At 36.7% G+C, this 19,079-nt stretch overlaps 1 protein-coding gene, 1 long non-coding RNA gene and 1 other non-coding gene across 4 annotated transcripts; 1 reads left to right on the top strand and 2 right to left on the bottom strand.

Moving 5' to 3' along the window:
* Window positions 1–1,777: 1,777 nt before the first annotated feature.
* LOC110099621 (ABC transporter B family member 13-like) lies at window positions 1,778–12,648 on the top strand. The gene is made up of 11 exons (XM_020826820.2): window positions 1,778–2,553; window positions 3,707–3,761; window positions 3,874–4,049; window positions 4,361–4,561; window positions 6,076–6,335; window positions 6,412–6,722; window positions 6,840–7,063; window positions 7,151–7,524; window positions 7,603–8,030; window positions 10,889–11,130; window positions 11,203–12,648. The coding sequence occupies exons 1-11, from the start codon at window positions 2,251–2,253 to the stop codon at window positions 12,409–12,411; spliced, it is 3,783 nt and encodes a 1,260-aa protein (XP_020682479.1). The 5' UTR covers window positions 1,778–2,250; the 3' UTR covers window positions 12,412–12,648.
* LOC114579245 lies at window positions 2,464–6,545 on the bottom strand. 2 transcript variants are annotated; one of them, XR_003700155.1, is made up of 4 exons: window positions 6,404–6,545; window positions 6,018–6,270; window positions 3,690–3,939; window positions 2,464–2,596 (listed from the first exon to the last, which is right to left on the bottom strand). It is a non-coding gene; the product is annotated as an uncharacterized LOC114579245 (long non-coding RNA). The 2 variants fall into 2 exon arrangements; XR_003700156.1 differs by having other exon boundaries at window positions 2,553–3,749.
* A 4,063-nt stretch (window positions 12,649–16,711) lies between the features above and the next one.
* On the bottom strand, window positions 16,712–16,783 carry TRNAP-UGG. The gene has a single exon. It is a non-coding gene; the product is annotated as a tRNA-Pro (tRNA).
* Between the last annotated feature and the right edge of the window lie 2,296 nt (window positions 16,784–19,079).

Below are 19,079 nucleotides of genomic sequence, written 5' to 3'. Positions count from 1 at the left end.
CGTTGGTCCTCCTCTATCAGATCATCGCTATATAACCTTCGCTCTGTCGCCATCATCGGACTTTTGTCTACCGACGATCACCACCGGAATTTGACTGGTTGTCAACCACCCGACCGTCAACATCGAGCCTTTACCCCACTCGATCCTTTGACCTCTGTCATGCGACAACAATCTTTCTAACTATCGTTGCTCGACTGTTGTCCTTCTGGCATTTGTTGTCTGCTAATTATGATCTTTTCAATCATCATCGTCTGACTACGGTCCTTCGACCACAGTCATTTGCCAATCACGATCCTTTCGACCATAACCACTCATCGATTATGATTCATATGACCTCTATTGACTAAGGTCCCTCCTACCTTCATCGCTAGCCGACTACGGCTCTTCTATCCTCTATCACTCACCATCTATGGTCCCATGGACCTCAATCGCCTCACTATGATGCCTTTGACCCCAATGGAAAGACTACAGTCCCTCCAACCTCCGTCGCATGACTACGGTTTCTCCGATTTCCATCACTCATTGACTACAAAACTTTCAACCTCAATCGCTCGCCGACTAAGATCCTTTGACCCCCGCCGCCCGATAACATTCCCTCCAACCTCTATCGCTCAACTACGATCCCTTTAACCACAGTTTCCCTCAAACTATTCTCTCCAACCATAATCACACGATAATGATCCTAATAACCTCCATCGACCGCTGACTATGATCCCTCCGACCTCCATTGCCTATTAACTACAATCCTTGTGCCATCCATTGCCTTCTCATTAAGATCATTGAGACCTTCATCGCTCGCCGACTACAATCCCTCTAACCTTTTATCGTCGGGCATGGTCCCCCCCTGGACCTCCAACACCAACTAACTACGATTTTTCTGACCTACGTCATTCACCAACTATGGTCCCACTGACCTCAGTCCCCTAACTATGGTTCTTATAACCACCATCATTAGACTACGTCCCCCTAACCACCGTTACTTGACTACGATCCCTCCAACCATTATCGCAAGACTACAATCCTACCAACTAAACGACTATGCCAACTTTCTTTTGAGAACAACTCTCATGTAGAATCCAACTCCAACCATGTAATATGATATAAACAATACATTGAGCCAACGCCTCCCTCCAATTAAGGGCATCATTTGTAATAAAAAAACAAACACCTATGAAATCATTTTAATTGGGCATGCCTTATTTTTTTTTTTAAATTTAATTGGACATGCCTTATGATTTTTCCATTTCCTAGATTTTTCATGTAAAAAAATCTGATGCTTCTTATGACTCTTACACCCCACTTTCTCTCATCCATGTGTTTGATAGATCTTTGTACGAAACTAAGATATTAAACTCTCCATCTCACTCTACCACCAGGAATATTCTGGCACACAACAAATATATATCATCCTAATAAATTCTTCCTTAAATATGATTTTTCTCTATTATTACTTTCTTAGTATACTAAAAATATTAAACTTATGAGTAAATCTTTTTTGCAAAAATTCTAATCTACCATATATTCCCCCCCTTTTTTTTTCTAATCAATCAACACTGATTTTATATAACCATCCCATTAATGCATCTTCTATCACAATAAAAGTGTGTGCCTAATGCAAGTAGCTCCCATCAATATAAGATCGAGAGCGTTTGATGTACTCATGTATCCCTCCCATTACAAACAACTTATCCTCATGATTTGAACCCATGACCTATGTATACACGATGTAATAAAGCATCACATACTATCAAAATCTACACAAAAATTAATTTAATTTAGGATTCACCTTCCTTGTAGCCCAATCAAACTCCCTAAACAAACATTAATTGCAATCTCCTATTTTTATTGACCACTTTAGAAAAGTAGACCCAATTTAATTGTGTACATTACTTTGGAAAGTGGAACAATGCTACAATAATGAAGTAGATTGTAAAGATCAAAAAAGGTTGCACCTCAGTATGCTCGTCGGTCCCACTGCCTGTTCGCTCACTGTGACAAATGGATGCCAAGTAAGAAGTCCTGTTCTGAGGTCACATGCAACGGTCCCCTACAAGTAGTTTTCACAGAACTTTGTGACAAAAACATACCATAAAAAGAGAGTTAGTTGGCCAGCTGGGTATAGCACGGGGTTAGTTGAAGGCATTTAAGCATCACGAGACGTAGATGAAGAGTAGAACACAGAGCTTAGAACTGTTCTTCTGATTTACCAGTGCCCATTTACCTTAAACAAGCTAAAAGCACAAGCCATTCATGGCACTTCAGGGAGTGGAGGAGACCATTGAGCTCTCTGCGGTCGCCGCCGGTGAGACTCCTCAACGGAAAAGCATAGAGTCGCCGGAGCAGGGAGGCTCACTCAGGCGGCCGGCATCGCCTCATTTTAGCCTCTTCTATTTCGCCGACCGGCTTGACTGGCTTCTGATGTTATTTGGAAGCATTGGATCCTGCATTCATGGTGCTGCGCTTCCAGTGTTCTTTGTTCTCTTTGGGAAGCTTATTGATTCGTTGGGTTCGCTTTCTTCAAATCCTCAGAGGCTTTCTGACAAAGTTTCAAAGGTTAAGTGCCCTCTAAGAACTCAACCTTCTTGTGCTAGATTTTCTGTTAAAAGAGCAACAAGAAAATAGTGAAAAAAATGAGTAGATCTTTCTACCATAATCTCTCATTTTACTCTTTCAAATGTCCACTGATGATTTCTTAGCTAGGATGGAGAAGCAACTTTGATTTCTTCCACCGAAAGAAAGGTAGGAATCCTCCACTAGATAAATGACAAATTAGGATTTCATTGAGGTGAAAAACTAGAATGCAATTAAGGTTTCGTTTGGGACGGCTTTCTTACTGCTTCTTAAAGCTGTTTTTTATTACAATAATAGAAAACAACATTAAGAAGCAGTAAGAAATCCGTTCCAAACGAAGCCTAAATTTCACTTATCCATGTTGGGCCTTTACATAAAGACAAACAAGAAGTATGCATTCAATACACTACATACTTCAGGTTGAAAACATGCTCATAACTTCGGGCACAACGAACAAATTAATCCAAAAAAAAAAAATCTCTTCAAAATGACAGTGAATAGAATTGATTGCTAGGTTTCAAAAGCCAATGTTTACCTACATAGAAGGAAGCCAAACATTTTGAGACAAAATGTAAGAATTCCTTCTATTTATAATGTAAGAATTTCCATGTTTTGCATGTATTGTTTTCATTAGCTACCATTTGTCCATAAAACGAGTAGGAGGTCGTTATTGGAAGAAAAAAAAAAGTGGTTATTTGGTCAAATACTTTTTCATCAATGCCCATTTTCTACCATTGCTATATCAAGCTCATTTGGTCAAATTTCAACTGACCTTCCATTAAATCCTATTCAATAGTAAGCCGTGCTTGCATTTGGTATATTTTTGATCCCTATATTAGACTGGTGATACAATTCACAATCATAATTTTCAGATCTCTTTGACTTAAATTTCATTTGGGATGACTTTCTTACTGCTTAAAACAGTTTATGGTACAAATTTTAATTTTTTATATTAGAAAATTGCTTTAAAAAATCCGTCTCAAACAAAGTCTTAAAAAGACTATATTGCTAGCATAAATAAACAGTTGAAATATTGAAAAAGAGAGATGAAGCGTTAAACTTTCATGCGCTGAGGACAATATAATATTTTTTACCAAAGAATTTATAAACATACTGACCTGTTCCATCATTGCAGCATGCACTGGAGTTGGTCTATCTAGGAGCAGTGGCCATGATATCTGCATGGATAGGTTTGTCCTCAAAATTGCAGGTTTCAATAGCTATTGAAACCACCTAAATGTTTATGGAATGAAGGAGCTAGTATAATCTAATAAAAGTATCATGCGCATATTATATACGCAGGGGTAGCATTTTGGATGCAGACTGGAGAGAGGCAGACAGCTCGTCTTAGGGTGAAGTATATCCAATCTATTTTACAACAAGACATTAGCTTCTTTGACACAGATGCAAGAGATGAAAACATAATTTCTCATATAACAAGTGATGCTATACTAGTACAGGATGCCATAGGTGATAAGGTAACAATATCACCCTTTTTTTCCCTTGCAAAGAACACAACCATCTAAATATAAAGCTATTGATAGCATCCAAAAACATGTCAAGGAATGCTCTATTTGGAAGACGTGATTTATAAATTTGAGTTATTATAATTAACTTAGGCTTTGTTTGGGATGGCTTTCTTACTGCTTCTTAAAGCAATTTTTTGTATACGAAATCTACTTTAAGAAGCAGTAAGAAAGCCGTCCCAAACGAAGCCTTAATGGTTTGAGAATTCACTGAGGTCTGAGAACAAAGATAGAACTAAACTTTTTCTCTATATCATATGCAGACTGGGCACTGTTTGCGGTACCTATCTCAATTTTTTGTCGGATTTGTCGTCGGATTTACCTCAGTATGGCAGCTTACGCTTCTTACCTTGGCTGTCGTTCCATTGATTGTCATTGCGGGTGGCACATATGCGGTGGTAATGGCCGGTTTGGCAAAGAAAGGTGAGAGTGCCTATGCTGAAGCAGGGAAAGTTGCAGAAGAGGTACTTAGCATCCTTGCGTTCTAAAATTTTATTCACTAGTGACAAATACTAGTTTTGAATGTCAAACAGATAACTTGATTTTCTAATGTGCATAATTCTAGTAGTATCCAGGGAAATGGCTTTTTAAGATTGCACACGCACTAGAAAACAGCAATCTACCTATTTTTCTACTCATAGAAAATGTTATAGATTATGTCGAAGGAAAATCTTGTCTGCTATGTTTTGACTAGGAAACCTCTTTTTTTTTTTTTTAACTTTGATATGTAGGCACTACTTATACAACAAGGGTTTAAAATAATACTGTGTAGAAAACTTTGTCAGGCTTAGAATTTTGTGATTCTTATAGAGAATTCAATAGATATCAACGATCGTGAAAGGAATCCACGGGCAGAATATCTTATATAGCATAGCAACAGAGAATAATCTAGCAAACTGATGATGCTAAATTGTAAAAACAACTGCATCAAGAAGTAAATTTACTCAATATTAACAGCTAAATCAACCATATCGACCAAGCTTAAGAAAAATTCATTCAGCAAAGAAAACGGAAAATTGATAGCCCCATTCTCTGCACATATTTCACCGCAAGCGAGTTTGCAAGGTTACTGAATCGAACCATGGATGTTTTATTTTGTCATCCGACGCAGGAGGCTATATAGTAGCGGAGAAGGCAGCAGGTATATAAGAGAATATGAAAAAAAACGTGGACTTATTGAAATGTAAGAGCTGCATGGGAACCAAGAATTAATATTAGCATCTTATTAGTTTTTGCATGCACTAGACTAAGCAGATGAGTGCATTAATTGGGCAGAAACAAAAAATGAACCGAAGCTAGCCAACCAAAACAATTTGATCAGTTTGGTCCAATTTGAAAACTAATAATAATTATTTAGTTTTTTTTTTGGAAAAGTGAGCAATAAATATAAAGTGCATGTAGCTAGAACTCGAAATCTTGAAGACATAATTTCTACCATAACTGGATCATAAACCCCTTCACAATTATTTAGTTTTTGTTACAATAAACGGCATATTTTTGTTTGTTTGTTTGCATTGCATGCATACTTCTACAAAACCAAATCAACGTGTACAAATAACTAAAAAAGGCAATCGGAAATGCAGAAATGAAGTCAGATTTCTAGACTGGTTTGGTTTATTGATTGGACTGCAGTTTAAGGCTTCTTTTGGGACGGCTGTTTTGATGATTTTTAAAGCTGCTTTTTAATAAAAAATTTAAAATTTTGTACTAGAAAGCTGCTCTAAGAAGCAGCGAGAAAGTCGTCCCAAACAAAGCCTAAAATGTAGATTCAAAGAAAATTAGATTCTTTCACTATCAAACCAAACCGACCAAACAAAAGTTTAATCAGTTTTGGATTTGAATTCAACCAGTTTGATTTCTCAACATGATCAACAAGTCTTGTGAACTAAAATAATTGAACTGATTGAATGTCCTGCTCACCAATGTATAGCTGCGCATTCCACTGACCTCAACTATCCTTATCTTTGTTTTGTCTTAGGTAATCTCACAAGTCCGTACCGTATACTCGTATGTTGGGGAAGACAAAGCTATAGCAGCATACTCGAGATCACTCGAAAATGCACTGAAACTGGGCAGGAAAAGCGGACTTGCAAAAGGAGTCGGTGTGGGTTGTACATATGGGATACTTTTCTGTGCCTGGGCTCTACTTCTTTGGTATGCTGGAGTCCTAGTCCTGCATCAAGATACCAATGGTGGAAAAGCATTCACGACAATAATAAATGTCATATTTAGTGGATTGTAAGTACTAATAAACAGGAAAAAGATGCAGTATTTAACAATTCGAACTTTACTAATAGGAATTTTACCTTTGCAGTGCTCTTGGACAAGCAGCTCCAAACCTGAGTTCCCTTGCTAAAGGTCAAGCGGCAGCAAGTACTATCATAAGGATGATAGAAAAGGTTTCTAACGTATCAGAACAATCCAATGGAGCAGTCTTACCCCAAGTGCAAGGCCAAATTGAGTTCTGTGAGGTCTCTTTTTCATACCCATCACGTAAAAGCATTATCTTTGAAGGTCTAAGCTTTTCAATCACAGCCGGAAGAACTAATGCAATCGTGGGGCAAAGCGGATCAGGAAAGAGCACAATCATATCCCTGATCGAAAGATTTTATGAGCCAACTTCGGGTATTATTAATTTCTTTCAGATGACCTGAATCTTTTTTTTTTAAAAAAAATTTTAAGCATTTGATTGCTTAGGTCAATTAAAACTGGTAACTAATATCTAATACTAATATTTGACAGGAAAAATTCTTCTGGATGGTCATGACATAAAGTCTCTTCAATTGAAGTGGCTAAGAAATCAAATGGGATTAGTAAGTCAAGAACCTGCATTGTTTTCAGCTTCCATTGCCAAGAATATCCTATATGGAAGAGAAGATGCAGGCATGGAAGATATAATTAACGCTGCAAAAATAGCAAATGCTCATTGTTTTATTCAAAGTCTACCCAATGGCTACTCAACTGAGGTTGGAAATAATTGTCTGATAGGAAGTCTTGAGTTTGCTTTTACCATCTTGCACTAAATTTTCTTTTGACTTATTTTGCAACATAAGGTAGGAGAGGGAGGTTTCCAGCTTTCTGGAGGCCAGAAACAGCGCATTGCAATAGTTAGAGCCATTTTACGCAATCCAAGGATTTTACTTCTAGATGAAGCAACTAGTGCACTGGACTACGAATCAGAGCGACTGGTACAAAATGCATTGGAGAAGGTAAAGTTGGACAGGACAACAGTTGTAATAGCACATAGGTTATCCACAATTAGCAATGCCCACATAATTGTAGTGTTAAACAATGGGAAAGTTACTGAAAGTGGCACACATGAAGAGCTGATGACAAAAGGAGAGAAAGGAGAGTATGCAATGCTAGTGCATGCACAACTATTGGACCATAGAAATAACAAAAGCCTAAATGATCACAAAGAGACAATGTGAGAGCCTTTTTTATTCCATTTTCTGATATTCTCCTGCAATAGAAGAATTCATTACGTCTCTCTTTTCATTTTCAGGAATTCATCTGAAAAAGCAGTTTCTACAAATGCATGTGAAGTAGAAAGAAATCATGAGAAAGCTGGTCTAAAAACATTAGGAAATAAGGAAATTAACCAAGATTTTGGTTCAGCCAGGTCAACACCAGTCCCATCAATCAGAAAGATAATTAGATTGAACCAACCAGAATGGCCATTTGCAGTAACTGGATCACTGGGTGCTATATTAGCTGGTGCAGAAGGCCCTCTGTTCGCTTTTGGGATCACTCATGTTCTGACTGCTTTTTATTCACATGACAAATCACATATCAGGAGTGAGATCAGAATGGTGTCTCTCATATTCATTGGAGCAGCAATCATTACTGTACCAATATATGTTTTGCAGCATTACTTCTATACACTGATGGGAGAGAAACTCACCTCGCGCGTCCGCCTTAACATGTTCTCAGGTTTATTAACTGACCTCATGACCATCAAATGATAGTAGTTCACATTATATCAAGTTATCTATTAGCCAAAGATAACAAAACTGCATGGACACTAGTATTGCAAACAATTAGATAAACAAGTAAATAATATGTGCAAAAGTTTCTTTTATATAAACCGGTCTGAAATCATTCCCTTTAAAATAAAACTTACTTTGACAACCACTAAGCAACACATAATTAGATTGTTACAAAGTAGTCTCTTCTAGGACCCTTGCTCCAAAGCCATTCAAGAATAAGGTCTAGGAGAAAGTCAAAATGTTTCTATGGCATGGCCATTGCATCAGTGAAGTTCATTGGCTTTTCCATCCTTTATACCCTTTATTCTCACTATTCATATTAATATGGAATAGTTTGACCTTACTAGAGTTTTTTTTTTGTGTGTATTTTTAAATGGTTTTTTGAAGAATAAGAACTCAACTAGAATTTTTTTACCATTCAAGGTTCAGAAAATTCATAAATCCATTAATTCTTGGGTATTTATTGTCAATTAGTGTTCCTCGTGAAGTAAATGGTAGGGCTTTGGCCATCAGATACACTGTGATCATGATTTTCACTTATATATTGGAGATCCTGGCTCCAAACATAAATTAATAGCCCTATATGTTTGATCTATAGAAGCGTATGTTGATATGCAACCAAGAATCCTTATTTCTAAAAATTAATAAGCCTAGAGCACACATGTTTAGCTAATGAAAATACCATTTCTCAATTGAGCCACTTTGATGTCAAGAAAGCATTTAAGGTAACTGAAGTCTTTGATCTCAAACTTCGTTGCAAGAAGGTTTTTTAGATTTTATTCATCTCTTCCTGACCATCTTGGGTAAGGGCAATGTCATCTAAATCTATAATGAGATGGCCTATTTTCCTTCTAGTGAGAATTTAACAAGCATAATGTTATCCAATTGATATTGAGCAATCCCATATCTCTACCACTTTGGTTGTCCATCAAACCATTCACATAGAGATTGTTTAAGTCCATACAATGACTTTCAAAGCTTGTTGTGCACTTGAGTCCGATCACGTGATCTAGTGCACATGAGTACAAAATTCATAGATTTGAATTTTCTAGTTCTACTTTTAAAACACTTGAAATTTAGTTTTTTTGTGCTAGGATACAAATATCTATAGAAGAGGCAGCATTTTGGTAAGACTATTGAGATATTTTTTGTAAAAATCAAATTGTTTATCGTCTAATGGACTAGAGGCTTCGCAGAGATTTGAGTTCTCACAATGGCTACTATGTTGCCATGAATATCCTTATCTTAAGAGTGGCGTGATGGCTTCCAATCGATTGATTTTCAATGATTTTTCTAGCACATATCATTTGCATATTTAGAATATTGATATTGTTAACACCATAGTCTTTCTTTTGTAATTGTCACTATAAATTGGGGTTCTCAAACAATTAGTGTAGAACCTTCAGGGGTTGGGATGATGCCTTAAGTTCCCGAAGTCACTTTTTTCTCTTCTTATCTCTCCGAACTTTAGAAAGGCTTTTCTAAGTCTCAAAAATGATTTGTTATTAAGTTTCTCCAGACTTCATCAAAATTTATAGCATGCCCGAGTAAGAATTGGATACACAGCCTTTTTCAACATAAGTTTATTTCTCTTTACTTTGAACATTGATGTATGAACCATTTTTTTAAAGAAAAGATAGGAGAAAATAGAAGTAATTTAAACTAATTGTATAAAATTCTCCTTATTTAAAACCTAAATGGAAGGGTGAGATATAAATATCAACAATCTCATTGTGAGAAGTAATGAAAAGCAAAGAAATAAAATAAGCTTTTGACATAAAATTCAACAATTGATTATCCTGTTAGTCTGTCTTCATTTTTTCTATGACAGCAACATCATCAAGTTAATGCAAGTAAACAAAAAAAGAAGCTAAAGGTTATTCCTCATGTATCCATATCACAAATCTGCATATCCTATCTATTCTAGATTGGGTTTATTTGCATGGCATATCACGTTTGTTTGCCATTCTCTAAACTTCCATTCTATCCTGGTCATAGATATCCTATTTGTGAAGCTTAATACACCAGTTATTTATGTGATATCAATTGCATTCACCCTTACTATCTCAATCTCTTTTCTAGCACCCGTGACACTTCTTCTAACTTGAATAGCTCTAAAGTAAAAAAAAAAAAAAAAGGTGATTTTATTACATGACATGCCCTGCAACAAAACTGGCAAATTAACCTATTATAGTCATCAATAGCAACAAAAGCCACTGAAGCCTTGTCCTAACTATTTGGATTTTACTTTTTGATCCCCTTTTTCACCATTAATTGTTGAATCGAATCACATTTGGTTGTAAACAGAGCTATGAGTGCTAAACATTCAAAATATGAGCAACCTTTTCAAAATAACTATTTGCCATGCATGTTCATACATCTATTTGCAAGATTTGTCCTAGAAACAGGGAAAATAAACAGTTGGAAATGTGTACATTAGGCAGTGGAGATGCAAGAGTAAATGCAAATTCGAAACAAGCAATATCATTGATGCATAACTAAGCATACATCTACAAAAAAGCTAATAAAGGATACATTATATAGTGACAAACCACTTGATAAACCTCCATGCTACAATATGTTGAAAGAATTTGAGATATAAGCCATACAACATCTCAGGTCAGTCCAAAATATTTATTTCTGGAACATAGTTAGCTTATAGAACCATCTCAATGGCAGTGCAAATCCTTCTGTCATACTATTGCTTGAGCATCACAGATTTTATACTAAGTTTAGATTCTAATATGTCACGCTCCAAATGGGATGAAATATAAATATGAAATCTATACTTCTTCTTTGCAGAAATACTTAAAAATGAGATTGCATGGTTTGATCGGGATGAGAATAGTAGTGGTTCATTGGCATTGAGCTTAGCAGCAGATGCTACTTTGGTCCGAAGTACAGTTGCAGACCGAATGTCAACCATCATTCAGAATATCTCACTGACAATGACAGCATTTATCATAGCATTTGTGCTAAGTTGGCGTATGGCAGCGGTCGTCCTTGCAACCTTCCCTTTGCTTATTGCTGCCTCAATAGCTGAGGTATTTCAATACAAAATGCGTCACCGAATTTGTTCATAAGATAGTTTCATCTAATTAACTTGCCTTATGCAGCAACTATTTCTTAAGGGATTTGGTGGAAACTATACAGTGGCTTATGCCCGAGCGACTTCGGTGGCCCGAGAAGCAATCACTAACATCAGAACAGTGGCAGCATTTTGTGCTGAAGACCAGGTTTCATCTCAGTTCACACAAGAATTAGACCGGCCAAACAAGAAAGCATTCACACGTGGCCATATAGCAGGAATAGGTTATGGCTTATCACAGTCCTTTGCATTTTGTTCCTATGCACTTGGTCTTTGGTACGCAGCACAGCTTATCAAGAATGGAACCTCCAACTTTGGTAATATCATGAAGTCCTTCATGGTGCTGATAATTACATCACTCGGAATAGCAGAAACATTGGCTCTCACACCAGACATTGTGAAGGGGTCACAAGCTCTTGGTTCAGTTTTTTCAATTCTGGAAAGGAAAACAAGGATAGATGCCAATGACCCAAGTTCAGAAGTGGTGGAAGAAATCAAGGGGGACATAGAATTCAGGAATGTAAGCTTCAGATATCCTACAAGACCTGATATAACTGTCTTGAAGGAGCTAAGCTTGCATGTAGCAGCAGGTAGAAGCCTAGCATTGGTGGGTCAAAGTGGATCAGGAAAGAGCTCTGTAATATCACTCCTGATGAGATTCTATGATCCTTCATCCGGGGAAATTCTAATAGATAACAAGAACATTAAAAGCGTAAACTTAAGATCCTTGAGAATGAGAATAGGCTTAGTTCAGCAGGAGCCAGCATTGTTCTCCACAACCATCTATGAAAATATTGCTTATGGGAAGCCAGGTGCATCAGAAATTGAAGTACTGAAAGCTGCAAAAGCTGCAAATGTGGATGGATTTATTAGTCGAATGCCTGAAGGTTATACCACTCAAGTTGGAGAAAGGGGTGCCCAACTATCTGGAGGGCAGAAACAAAGGGTGGCAATTGCCCGAGCAATTCTAAAAGACCCATCAATTCTCCTTCTGGATGAGGCCACCAGTGCATTGGATACAGCGTCAGAAAAGGTAGTGCAAGAGGCTCTCAATAGACTCATGGAAGGGAGAACAACAATTCTAATTGCTCACAGACTATCAACAATTCGTGATGCCAATGTTATTGCAGTGCTTCAGGAAGGTATAATTCATGAAATTGGCAGCCATGAGGAACTTCTTAGACAACCAAACGGCATTTATACTCAGTTAGTTCAACTACAGAACGAAACCCATTAAATTAGGAGCTATGAAATCTTTTTCTTTTGCTGGGGATTCCAAATGACTCAACATTTGTATTATAACTTTATTTGGTCAAAAGAAATTATTTTCTTGTTTTTATCAAAGAAGTTTTCCAGAATTGGCAACTCCAGTTCAAGTGGAAGAATGCAGGCAATTCCAAAGGTTTCAACAATACTGTATATTGTATTAACTTCCACATACCCTTTAACAGAGTAAAATAAATTTGATTTCATCTGATTATTTCTTATCAAAATATTGTCCAGAATAGAACTAAAACAGTGAACTCGTTCATACAGCATTCCTTGCCATATTAGACATAAGTTTATAGAACTTAACTCCATCAAAAAAAATTTTCACCGTATCCTATAATTGAACTTTATGATTCTTTGCCTACTTGACTCTCCAATACTTGAAGTATCTCTATTGATTAGTCTCTTTAATATTAGTGAACTCCCAACAGCTATTTTCCGAAATTCATACTTCTATAATTAGAAACTGTTAGGTCGCACCCAATTACCTCCAGCATACTCAGTTTTGATAACTTCATCACGTATTTAACATGCATGCATTTTTGCCTTAATTTGCACCAAATCAAATCCCATTGAACTCAATCATATGCCTACTCAAGATAATAATCATATGAAAATACTTTATCTGCTCTATATACTTTTATATTAATCATCTTCATATTAAAATCAACCACATTGTAGATCTTTGGAGACACTAATCATCGATTATCTATTTTTATTTGAACTTTTTCTTCTGTACACAAAACCTTTTCGGTTACTCATTTACTCAATTGAAGATTTACTTGAAATATTTAATTAATTGGGTTGATGAGTTTTCATCATCAAACTTAGCATTTGATCACAATTATATGATAGAATAATGAATAAATAATATATATATGAGTAGCCATGATTTATCATTAACCTTTCTAATTAAAATAAACGTAATTATAAATACTGATAATGATCTTTTACTTGAATATTATTTAATATTTCAATTTCTAATTTTTAACTTTTAATAATTCATTTATTTCAAGAGCACTATTTAAATTTTATATCAATGAAGGCACAATTATTTTCATTTTCATTTTTATTTTCAATCTTTTTTTATTTTTTTGGTGCACTAGAATGAAATATTGTATTTGCATGCATATTCCTTTTCAATTCTAGTACAATTCATTCAGTATCATAATATATTCCTTTTCCATTCTAGTACAATTCATTCAATATTATAATTTAGGCTTTGTTTGAGGCGGCTCTTTTATTGCTTTTTCACGCAGTTTTTTCGTTAAAAAATTTTTTAAATTAAAAATTTTTGTACAAAAAAACTGCATTAGAAAACATTAAGAAACTCATCCTAAATGAAGCCTTAATCTTTCCATTTTTATTTACATATACATATAAATTTTGATATGATACCATCACATTTAATATATATTATAATCCAACACATATCATTTGATTTATCATTTTCATTATTGATAGTTATGAAAAAATTATCTGGATTGAGCACGGATCTCGAAGCAAAATCAAGTTGGAAACTTCCGAAATTAAAATTGGGACCATACGAACTCCGATTTCAACAAACTTACATCGAACTGAGCATCTCAAAAATACGAAGCCAACAACACCAAAATAAACTCAATCCGAGTCCAAATGGATCCAAATCAAGGACCTTAAGCACTGTTGGAACGTTCGAACCACAATTTGGATTACCAAACGGTTTCCAAACATTATGTGCTTATAGTCGAATCGAGCGGCTCGACGAGACGAATCCATCGAGCCCAAGATCGTCGAATTCCGACATCACTAAGTCCTTCAAATGTCTGAGGAACGGTTCACAATCAAGGGATTCAATATTGGTCGACCATCCAACCACTCCCCATTTACTCTTGATCTCTCACCTATTTACGGGTCATGTCACTCCATAAATCTATAAATAGACCGCTACTTTCTCTTGAAAATGGGGGCTCGAAGCAAGAGAGCAAGAGAGAGATCGGAGATCGTTCTTGCCTCCTCGCTCCTCCTCGACCATGCCAGAGTTCTACCGGACCACCGTCTGACTTCTGCCGGACCACCACCTGAGGCCCAAACTTCTGTCAGACCACCACCTGAGGCCCGGACATCTGCTGGACCACTACCTGATGCGCGGACTTCTGCCGAACCACCACCTGAGGCCTGGACTTCCGCCGGACCACCACCTGACGCCTGAACTTCTGCCGAACCACTACCTGAGGCTCGGACTTCTGCCAGACCACCACCTAAGGCCAGACTTTTGCCGTACCACCACCTGAAGCCCGAAATTCTGCCAGACCACCACCTGAAGCCCGGACTTCTGTCGGACCATCACCTGATGCCCAGACTTCTACCGGAGTACTGCCCTACTACTATGGTCTTTTTGACCCCGATTTTCTGCCAACTATGGTCTTTCGGACCCCTGTCTATTGCCGACTATAGTATTTTCAACCTCTGTCACCTACTACGGTCCTTCCGACCTCCACCGCCAGACAACGATCTTTTTGACCTCGGTCTTCTGCCAACTACGGTCTTTCGGACCCCTGTCTTATGCCGACTATGGCCCTTCCAACCAAATAAACATATCTATATTGATTATTGTAATTCCCACCATGTAATGCATTCTATATGACGTACATTTGTGACATCAGGCCAAGGCTTTCTCCCCATGATGGACCTCATTCGTAATCGACTGCAAATACTAGTGGATTCATTCAAACTGCGCCAGACCCTGTGGTTTTCCCCCCTATTCAGAGGTTTTCACGTAAAAACTATGGTGTCTCTTATAAGCGCTACAGTCTCTATCTTATATGCTTGGGTGTTGGATCTTCGTACAATGCTAAGACGTTAAACTGTATATTTCTCTACTGCCGCGAATATTCTAGGATGCAACAGTTTGTCGGGACGGATTAGCCGCCGGAGCCCGCCGGCCTTTGCCACCGCGTGGCGCCGCCTGCACGCTCTGGCCTGCTCGATGGTCTTTTCGACCTATGTCGCCTACTATGGTCCTTCTGACCTCCATTGTCAAACAACGGTCTTTTTGACCCCGGTCTCTTGCCAACTACAGTCTTTCGGACCCCTGTCTCGTGCCGACTATATCCCTTCCAACCAAACAAACATGTCTATATTGATTATTGTAATTCACACCATGTAATGCGTTCTATATGACGTACATTGTGACATCAGGCCACGGCCTTCTCCCCAGGAAGGGCCTCATTTGTAATCGACTGCAAATACTAGTGGATTCATTCAAATTGGGTCAGGCCCCATGGTTTTTCCCCCTTTTCAGAGGTTTCCACGTAAAAACTCTGGTGTCTCTTATGAACGCTACACTCTCTCTCTTATCTATTCGTATGCTGGATCTTCATACAATGTTAAATCGTTAAACTATATATTTTTCTACCGCCGCGAATATTCCAGGACGCAACAATTGTAAAACAATGTAACTATAAATTAACAAATATAGAGATAATATGTCGTATCAATAAATATATTTAATTAATAATAGAACTTTTTAAGTGGTCTTTCTTACCACACAACCTAAATTTTTTATTGGACAAAAAGCGAAAGCACAAAAAAAAAAATCTCCTTCATCTGAAAATTATAAAAGATCACCTTCATCTGGGGAGCATGTCTCATTCAAAACCTAAGCATCGGCGACATCAGACGAAGTCGCGTATTTTTACCTCCACCGCAAAACGATTTCCAACATTGATAAAGAATGTTCAAAAAACGAAAGTAAAGTACCTGTGCTCTTCATACACCGATGATGAGAGCTAGAGCCAATCCCTCACGCTTTCTCCTCTACTTCAGAGAGGCCACTAATTTAGGCTTTCGCCTATACCCACAGCAGCATGAAACTGCAATCTTGAATCGGGCGGGCAAGACTTCCGCTCAATGCAAACCAGCCCCTGGAACGGATGAGCTGAGCCATCCAAAGCAACTTAATACTCCCTATTGGTAAGAACTTAGAAGCTCACGTCACTGAGCTCAGCCCCTGTGCTTGACATAGAAAAAATATATATATAGAATGTTCAAAATGTTCTGCTCGCTGTTTCGACCAAATCTTCGGAGTTCCCGGCGATCGATGGAGTCGGAATCCATAAAAACGGTGGACGGTAGGAAGGAAAAAGCAAAAGAAGGCCGGCGAAGATAAGACCGAGAAATGGGCGCGTGGTTGAAAGCTGTAAACAAGGAGCCGAGGAAGAGCAGGACTGGAATCTGCAATCTGCTGACGCTCCAAAAGGCGGAAGAAGAAATTATAAAAATGTGGCGGGGCGTTGCGAGAATCGAACTCGCGACTTCTCGCACCCAAAGCGAGAATCATACCACTAGACCAAACGCCCAATTTGTAACAACTTCTATTTAAAATAATTATTACCAAATTCCTTTTTTAAATTTAATTTAATATTTTTTGTGTCACAGGACAAATTCCATTTTACATGAGACATGCTCATATGCTTATTATAGCATAGGCATGTTACTTATTATATTGATCACAAACATCATCAAATCCATTGATATTAAGATATTACCCACATATCTTTTCCCAAGCACTTTACCACCATCATCTTTGCTAGATATTAGATTATGGCACTCTCATCATTGATAAGCACTACATCATACTAAATCAATTTTTCTGCCATTGATCTTGTTATAAATTGAACCATAGGATGACCTTGTAACATAAATGACATTCCATTACACGAATCAACTTCATGTATAACCCCTGTTACCAACTTACCATTATTTCCATTTATTTAGTCACACAGAAAAATCTTACACCCACCTACCTTTCTCATTATAGCATGTATTCATTATTAAGGAGACTAAAGTTGGGGCATTGTATATTCGCAGCCTTCTTTTCTCCAATTGTCGGGTAAGAAATTGCATATATCCATCTCTTTTCTTCATCTAGAGTGTTTCTACTTCCTTTCCCACTTGTTATATTGGAGACTAGAAGAGTAGCAACGCCCTCTTTGTCTTCTCCTTCAGTTGTAAGCAAAGCTATCACAAGTACCATCTAATTTCTTATATTTATCTTCACTTTTTTTAACACAAGATAAAAAAATATTATTTAACCCTTTCTTCTCATAGTCTTCGTAGGTGTTCGCCCTCTCCTCCAATATTTAATATAAGTTTTCCTTCCTTTTTAAATCTTATATACTTAATTGTGGAGACTTCTTAAAGCTAAAATAAGCTTGCTCATCTTAATTGGCCTCAATATATGTTTCTCATATGTCTCCTCCTTTTCTTAAAGCAATTTTGATAACAAGCTTTCTCCATAGAAGCCTCCTTATTAGTTGAATATGCATTTGATTAGGTAAGATAACAAATTGGATATCTTATAAATTATTATTTTTAGCTTTGTTATAATTAATTTGTAATTGGATTAACACTTAGTTTCTCATGCTAATCACACCATAATTCCATAATGCCTAAAGATAAATCTAGCACAATATCTAGTGTGAGAAAAGTTGGTGTGCATGATCATGTAATCAACTTTTTGTTTTTTAAGTTACAAGTAAAAAATGAGAGTATTAATCAAGTTTGTGAACCAATGCTGATTTCAATTGATTAGATAAGTTAGCTAAAAAATTGGATATCTTATATTTTTTTTTAACTTTGATATAATTAATTTCTAAATAGATTAACACTTAGGTTATCATGCTAATACACCCTAATTCCATAAAACCTAAAAATATATATATCACAATATCTAGTGTAAGAAAAGTTGATCTGCATGATCGTTTAATCAACTTTTTAGTGTTTTTAAGTTCCAAATAAGAAATGTGAGTATTAATCAAGATTATGAACCAATTATGATTTCAATTTAAATCATTAACTAATTAAAATTATTTAACAACATATTTTATAACTTATGGGCCGCATAATTAAGAGTTATAAAGAATCTAAGAAGAATGAGCATATTTCCTTCTATGTTGTGTTATGTCATTATAGGTCGTGTAAAATAGTTTTAAAAGTGTTTGGTGACCTTAAAAAGATTATAATAAATGGGGTTGAGCCATTTCCAAGTCTTAGATCATAGGGATGTTAAAATCAGATCACGAGTTGGGTTCGGGTCCAACCTGAAACTGATCTGACACTAGTTGACTCAACCCAAATCTGACCCATTTCTACAAATCAGTCAGGTATTTCAACCCGAACCCGACCCATGCGGATTATCAAGTTACTGTTTTTGCAAACATGCTGACTCGAACTCGAAATTTTTCGAGTCGGGCTTCGAGTCAAATCAAATTTTGACACCCCTATTAGATCTTATAAAAAGAATGAAAGAAATGGAGATAAACCCATCTCAAACTTCTAAATCATGTTAACAGGATTAAAATTTTATTAAGAAATTAGAGGAAGACAACTCAATTAGAGTCATATATCATATATTTATAGGATTATGGATTTTAAAAGAATTGAAGGGATTGGGAAACCCATTCAAAGGGACCAAAACTCTTAAATCCTATTTTTGGAAAGATTAAAGATTTTATAAGACCTTAATGTTGCATTTTATCATGTTAGATTCTTAGGTCTAATGAAATAAATACTCCTCCTGCCCTCCATAAGGTGAGATGTCATATCAAAAAGCCCAAAGAGGTCAGCAACTTATTTTATTTCTTCGAAATTCAT

This window comes from Dendrobium catenatum, unplaced genomic scaffold (assembly GCF_001605985.2).
Source record: "Dendrobium catenatum unplaced genomic scaffold, ASM160598v2 fragScaff_scaffold_247, whole genome shotgun sequence".
Classification (NCBI taxonomy): Eukaryota; Viridiplantae; Streptophyta; class Magnoliopsida; order Asparagales; family Orchidaceae; genus Dendrobium; species Dendrobium catenatum.
This window is presented reverse-complemented; position numbering and strand designations above follow the sequence as displayed.